Source organism: Zingiber officinale, chromosome 6B (genome assembly GCF_018446385.1).
Source record: "Zingiber officinale cultivar Zhangliang chromosome 6B, Zo_v1.1, whole genome shotgun sequence".
Classification (NCBI taxonomy): domain Eukaryota; kingdom Viridiplantae; phylum Streptophyta; class Magnoliopsida; order Zingiberales; family Zingiberaceae; genus Zingiber; species Zingiber officinale.
In genome coordinates, this window is record NC_055996.1 from 100686489 (window position 1) to 100694045 (window position 7557).

General features: G+C 38.4%; 1 protein-coding gene across 1 annotated transcript; it reads right to left on the reverse strand.

The window, feature by feature from the left end:
* Positions 1-371: 371 nt before the first annotated feature.
* On the reverse strand, positions 372-908 carry LOC121990479 (MAPK kinase substrate protein At1g80180-like). The gene has a single exon (XM_042544605.1). It carries the CDS (start codon positions 843-845, stop codon positions 528-530), a length of 318 nt encoding a protein of 105 aa, XP_042400539.1. The 5' UTR covers positions 846-908; the 3' UTR covers positions 372-527.
* Positions 909-7557: the final 6649 nt, after the last annotated feature.

Here is a 7557-nt window from a genome sequence, read left to right on the forward strand (position 1 = left end):
AATGTGCATTCTTTTTAAAAAAATATTTAAAATAAATCTTCATCATTGTCCGTATTGTTATCCTTTGATTTTTTTATGAAAATAATTAGATCACTTTGCAGGTGGATTACATTCATTATAAAAAGGACAAGTGCTTGTCAAGATTTGAATGATTAAATGATTACATTTTCACAAATATTTTATCTTCCTCTTAATTTAACTTTTTCTCACAATTTTTTTTTATAAAACTTAGCTGCTACCAATTTCTATCAAGAAAGAGAATAAAAGTTATTAATTTAATGACTGTTAAAAAAAATTGATAAATTTTCTCTGTGAAATGAAAAATAAAATTAAAGTTTATAAAAAAAATAGGAGAAAAAAAAGAAAGAAGGTTCCAGTTCCACACAGTTACACTTTGCACATTGATCCAACGAAAACTGAAAACAAGAACATCGACAAAAAGAAACCCCGAGAAACTGTGACTTTAATTCATTTGCCCCCCGAATTTTATACATATTTACGGAAAGCACTCACTCTTCTGCCCCGATTCAGCGCCGCCTCGGCTTCGATCGGTGGTGGCGCCTCGCCTTGCCGAAGATGCCGCAGAGCCCGCCGCAGTGGGCGTCCGGAGACGGCGGATCCGCGGCCGCCGGCACCGCGTTGGCGCGGAAAGCCTGCCTGCCTCCGTCTCCGCCGTTGCCGCCGCGGCGGCGATCGGTGGTGGGTCCGACCGTCCGCGAGCGCCTCAGCTCCCCTCCTGCATCTTCGTCTGCGTCGGGGTCCGTGGAAAGGAACCGCTCGTCCCACACCAGCCCCGACGAGCCCGATCGCCGGAAGGTTGTGGCAGATCTCTGCAGCTCCGCCATCTTTTTCTCCTTCCTTTCTCTCCTCTCTTTCTTTCCTGTTATGACTTTTTTGGCGAGGACTCGCAGAAGAAGAGGATGAATCAAGTAGTGACGCGTCTTATCCTAATGAAAGCGACAGCTGACGACGACATTTTTAGAGGCGTAAAAATTCCTGTTCGATGATGTCCTAATTTGGCATCTTATTAATTTTAATTTTTTTTTTAAAACCCCACTGAAATATTATTATCGTCGAAACACTGGATGCTAACGAATGTGAGCCATTACTTTCAAATGGTGCTGGTTACCGTGGATGAAACTTGAAAGGACATTTTGAATTAATGAAATTATGGAGGGTTTTTTGAAAAGGCAACTAGAGTGAGTCCAGGCCCCAGGGTATTTCAAAAATTTCCTCTAATAATTTCTCACTGTTTATTCTTAATATAACAATAAATAATACCAACTCGATAGAAAATATATTATACATTAATTAAAATATAATAGAGTTATTAGTTCCACAAATTTCATTAAAAGAAATATTAAAATAGATTTTAAAAGCGGCAAGTGAGTTAAACAATTGCCGAAATTTACCAAAGAATTAGGGTGAAAGAATTAACTATATTGAATTAAACTGATAAAACAAACTATTTAGGTAGAATTATCTTTATTCAATTGGAAGAAAAAACATCGCCATTTTACAAAAAAAAAAAAAGGGCAATTGGAAAAAAGTCAATTGTGAGGATTAATTAGTGAGAAAAGGTCAAATTGCACATGGTTTTGCTTAATTTATATGTTACTTAAATTTATGCAGTAGATTTTGCGTGGACGATTTGAAGTCTTTTTAATGCAGTAGGCAAGTAGTCATCAACATTGTTTTATTATTGCCAGAAGTGCTATTTACGGCTATTAATTCTGGTATGATCAATTTGATCTGAATTGTTCTCTCAACCATTATAATAAATTAAGATGAATTCATAGAGGATGATTTATCAGTCCATCATCATTAACTGTTAAATAAAAAAAATATCCATTAATTTTCAATCCTTAAATATCCAAAAAATTTAATTTCATTGATTATCTCGTTATGATACTACAGTGATATATCATATTGTCATCTAAGTACATATGATTTGATCTTCAGTTATGATATATTTATAGAAATTTTTTTTTCAAATGAGGAGTACAACCAAAGGAAACTTGACTTCTGAACTAATCGTCATGTGTACTTACCGATTTATTCTAATAACTGATGAAAAATTTTTATAGGATCAAATTAGTCATCCTAAAACTAAAAATAGTTAATGAGATTAACTAGATTAAATATCTAAGAAATTGAAAAAGCCTTTCCTACATTATTTGGGATTGGGTCAGTATAGTTAATGAGATTAATTGAATTTAAATATATAGGGAATTGAAAAGGCTCCTCTCTACTATTTGGTATCGAGTTAGTGTAACTGAATTTAAATATCTAAGAAATTGAAAACGCCTCCCCTGCACAATTTTCTCGGCGCAACATGAATCCTTTAAGTCTATCATAAATAATAATCACACATTCATAACAAATTATTATGAGCAGAAATAAGCTCAGTTTTAGTAATGCTTGTTTATTATAAAAAAATACTTAAAATAAATAAACTTAATACTGCTAAACTCAATTATATATATAAAATTTACGATAATTTACCGTACCATATAATGAAACTTCACAAGTACCCTATTTTATAATTTATTAAAGGACACATTTTTTTTTAAAAAAAGAATCCTTAGGCCTATTTCAATCTCAAATCAAAAAAAAAATATATATATATTTTTTACTTGAAATGAACCAAACTAAAGGAAAAAAATATTAGTTATTTCATCGAGTACTTTTATCTTCTTTAAAATTTCAGATTTGTATCAAACAAATAGCACTGTATTTCTAATAACCTATCGAGTTGATCCATTTTTTTTCTTTTCTTTCACATTGAAGGTAGCGGTTTAGAGGTTTAGGAATAAGGGAATAAATTCATTTCCAAATTTTATGTTTGGTTGATAGGAATGAAATCAAGAGTTTGGAATGAAACCTAAAAATTTGGATATGGAAGAAATTCACCCTCTCCCTTGGGTTTTGATAGAATAAGAATGTGAATTAAGTTTTGGACAAAAATACTCTTAGTATATTTGTTCAATTTTTCTTTCATTTCACACTCTCTCTTTCCTAGTTATCTTTCATCATATTTTCTCTCTCCTTATTCTATCATCACACTTTCTCTCTCAACATACTTTCTCTCTTCTCATTCTCTCTCATCACACATTCTTTACCATTTTCTCTCTATATTTTCTCTCATTGCACACTCTCTCTCCGTATTTTCTCTATCTTCATTCTTTTCCATTACACTTTCTCTCCCATTACACACTCTCTCCTCATTTTTTCATCATACTTTCTTTCTCCTCAATCTCTCTTATAATTCTCTCTTCATTTTCTCTCATCACACTTTCTCTCTCTTCATTCTCTCACATCATACGCTCTCTCCTCATTTTCTCTAATCACACTTTCTCTATCCTCAATCTCTCATTTTCTCTCATCACACTTTCTCTCTCTTCATTTTTCCCATCACTCTTTCTCTTTCCTCAATCTTTCATTTTCTCTCATCATACTTTCTCTCTCTTATTTTTTTCCCATCACTCTTTCTCTCTCATCATATTTTTCTCTTCTCAATCTCTCCTATCATACACTCTCCCATCATTTTCTCTCATCATACTTTCTCTCTCTTCATTTTTTTCTCATCACACTTTCTCTCTTATCATTCTCTTTCATCATATGTTTATCTCACATTTAACTTTCCCTCCTATCTAATTTTTTTTTTCTTATTTTTCTCCAAGGGTAAAAAAGGAAATTTAGGCTCATTCCGATTGAAAATATTCAACTAACCAAACATCATTTTTAAGAATGATACCCAAGCTCATACCCATTCTCATTCCATAATACTATTGTTCCTGTCTGGAATATGAGAAGACGAACCTGTCGGTATGACGTGTCTGGAAGGTTGACCACATCCTCTTGACCCGGTGGTGAGCTGTCCTCTACGTTGACCGGATCGTCAGAGGTCCTCCTCCGGTCAACTATACCTGCATCCAGCGACCGGGTTCCCTCGGTCTCTGGTACCTCGGTGCTCGAGGCGAATCCCACAAATGTATGAGTACCCAGATAATAATAGAATAGTAATAAAATAAACAGATACCGAGTACGTACCCTGGCCCAGGGGGGCGCCCTCGGATGGATGGATGATCTAGTCGTGGTGCTGATCGAGTCATCGTGCGGCAGCATGTGCTCTGATGCGGCAGGGGTCCAAGGAGACGGCTCGCAGGTCGGCAATGGTAACAACACCTCGGCGGGAATATCACAATGGCTCATAGGCCGGCGTACAGCGCGCAAGCCAGATAGTGCAGATGACTCACAAACATGGTAATGGTGTGACGAATGAAATACCACGGCCCGATGGCCGGACATAGTCTCGGCGCAATGGCCGGAAGAAGCAAACTGAGTCCGCCGGATGGCGGCTGTCCCGTGGGGCGACGGAGGAGGCTATCCGGAGGCGTCTGCAGCGGCACTCGCAGCCACTATAGGCTGCGGTGGGTGTCGGAAGGAGCGAGGGCAGCGGCTATCGCTGGAGGCGACACCCCCTGCAGGCGTCGGCGGCAGCGATGGGAAGCTCCGGTGGCTGCTGGTAGAAGTGTCAATGCCCCCTGGAGCGCCGGCAGTGGTATCCATAGCCGCCGGAGGCGGCGTGAGGCAGTAGTGATGGCTGCCCGGGGGCGGCGGCGCGTGCTGGTGGCAACGTCGCTCACTGGCGGCCACGGGAATCGGCAGCTGTAGTCGCCGGAGGCGGAAGTAGCGCCTGTCGGAGGCGGCGGCGCGTTCTGGTGGCAACGGCGCTCGCTGACGGCGGCAGTGGTGGCGCTCCTCGTCGCCGTCCACCGGGTCTGTTGGGTGATGCCGTGAGGAGAAAGGAGGGTGGTGGTCGGAATCGCCAGGAGGAGAGGAAGGCAGTGGTGGCCGGCGCCGGCGAGAAGCGAGAAGGGGAGAAAATGCTTCTGTCCTTGCTCCGTTTGGCGGCGACGGCTCTCTCCCACGAACCCAGCCCCCCTTCCCCAATGAACCGTGATCACCCTTTAAAGCCAAAACCTAATTTGATTCCAAATGTCTAAAATGCCCTCCACTTTCCTCCTAATTCCTTCTCTGCCCCTTTCATATCCGGATCAACTATGATACGCATTCCCATTCAGATTCCTAGGAGAGAACCAAACGCCACATGAGTTTTGATCAAAATGATTAATGATACATAAAGTGTGCAAATTTGTTCTAAATTTAAATCATTATACTCTTGATGGTCCTCCAAATTTATGTTCTTATAAATTTAGGGTCATTCATGCTGCAGTGCCGTGACAATGAACTCCAACAATTTTCTAACACCGATAGTTTGAGTCACAATTACGGTGCACTGTAGGATGATTTATGTTAATTATATAATTTATCAAAATTATTTGTTTATAGTTTTGAGGACAATTTAGTCTTTTACCTTTTTTAGTTTTGGGTTTAGATATAGTCTTTTACCTTTTCAATTTAGAGTTTAGATTTTTTCTTATAATTAACTATATAAAGGTCTTGTACTCTTTATTTCTCAATCAATTTTGGATTTAATAATATAGTTAATTTTTCCTTCTCTTAATTTCTACATAGTATCAAAGTCAGGTTTTCCTCTCTGGCCTAATTTTTTTTTCTACCGTCCCCTATTATTGCTTTCTGTTGTTGCTGCCATCTCCTACTGCTGCTATTGATTTTGGTGTCGTCATCTATTTTCTGTCTTACTCCTGCTGATTTCAGCGTCGACGCTCTGTCCTACCGATTTCAGCGTTGACATTCTTTTCTGCCGATTTCGACGCCAACATTATTTTCTGTCGATTTTGGCATCAACGTCCTACGTTGCCAATTTCGGCATCGGCGTTCTTTTCTGCCAATTTCGGTGTTAACGCCCTATGTTGCCAATTTCAGCACTGACACCCTTTTCTACTGATTTCAGCACCGACATCAGTTTTTGTGGATATACACATGTGTATCATTACAGTTTGTTATTCTGAGAATTATTCATTCTGTCATCATGCCTGGTCATGCAGATGCTTCATAAAAATCTGATTTTGCTTACTCTTGTTATTCTCATTCTTTTGCTTCATTTGTTGCATCTATTCATTGTCTTTCTAGAGCCTGTATCCTATAGAGAAGCTGTTTGTAACTTTTTTGGCAGAGTACTATGACTGAAGAACTAATTGCTTTACATCAGAGTCATACATAGAATTTGGTCCCATTGCTACCAGGAAAACATGCCATTGATTCTCATTGGGTATATAAGATTAAAACTAAATTTGATGGATCTATCGAACGATACAAAGTTTGTCTTGTTTCTATAAGTTATTCTCAGAAGTATGACATGAATTATGAGGAAACATTTGCTCCTGTTGCAAAAATGATATTGTTTGTACTCTGATTGATGTTGCTTTTGTTTGTCGATGGAGAATATCTCAAATGGATGTCAAGAATGTATTTCTAAATTGTGATCTTCATGAAGAAGTTTATATGACACCTCCTCCTAGTATTTCACACCAACCTGGTGAAGTTTGCAGGCTTCGTAAAATACTTTATGGTCTCAAACAAGTACCTCGTATTTGGTTTGAGAAGTCCTATACGGTAATTACTTAGTTTGATTTTCATCCTAGCAATCATGATTCAGCATTGTTTGTCAGATATATGAGTGTAGGTCGTATTCTTTTATCATTATATGTTGACGACATGATTATTACTGGTGATGATTCTGATGGAATTGCTTCCTTGAAGTCTGAGTTGACTCATTGCTTTGCTATGAAAAACTTGGGTATACTACGCTACTTTTTGGGCATTGAGGTTGCTTATTTCCCGAAAGGTTATCTTTTATCTCAGTCAAAGTATATATCTGATCTGTTTGAGCGTGCTCATCTTATTGATAATAGAGTTGTTGATACTTCTATTGAGACTAATGCCCGATATTCTCCATCTAATGACTCACCTTTGCCGGATCCTAGTTTGTACAAAACTATTATTGGAAGCTTAGTTTATCTCACCGTGACTCGTCCAGATATTGCGTATGCTATTCATATGGTTAGTCAATTTGTCGCTGCACTAACTACAGTTCATTGGACTGCTATTCTTCGTATTCTCAGGTATCTTCGGGACACTCAATTTCAAAACCTTTTATTTCCTTCTACTTCATCTCTTGAGCTACGTGTATACTCTGATGCGGATTCGGCTGGTGATCCTACGGATCGCAAATTTACCACTAACTTCTACATTTTTCTTGATGATCCCTCATTTCTTAAAAGAGTAAAAAGCAAGATATTATTTCTAGATCTTCCACAGAAGCTGAGTATTATGTCACGACCTCAACTACTTGTGAGATAGTTTGGTTGCGTTGGTTGCTTGGGGATATGGATATCTCTCTTCATCAAGCTACTCCGTTATATTGTGATAATTAGAATGTTATTCAAATTACGTGCAATTCAGTTTTTTATGAGTGGACGAAATATACTGAAATTGATTGTCACATTACTCGCCACCATCTTCAGATTGGTACCATCACATTGCCTTTTGTTCCTTTAAAGTTACAGATTGCTGATATGTTTACCAAGACTCATTCCACTTCGCGCTTCCCATTTTTATCTGACAAAC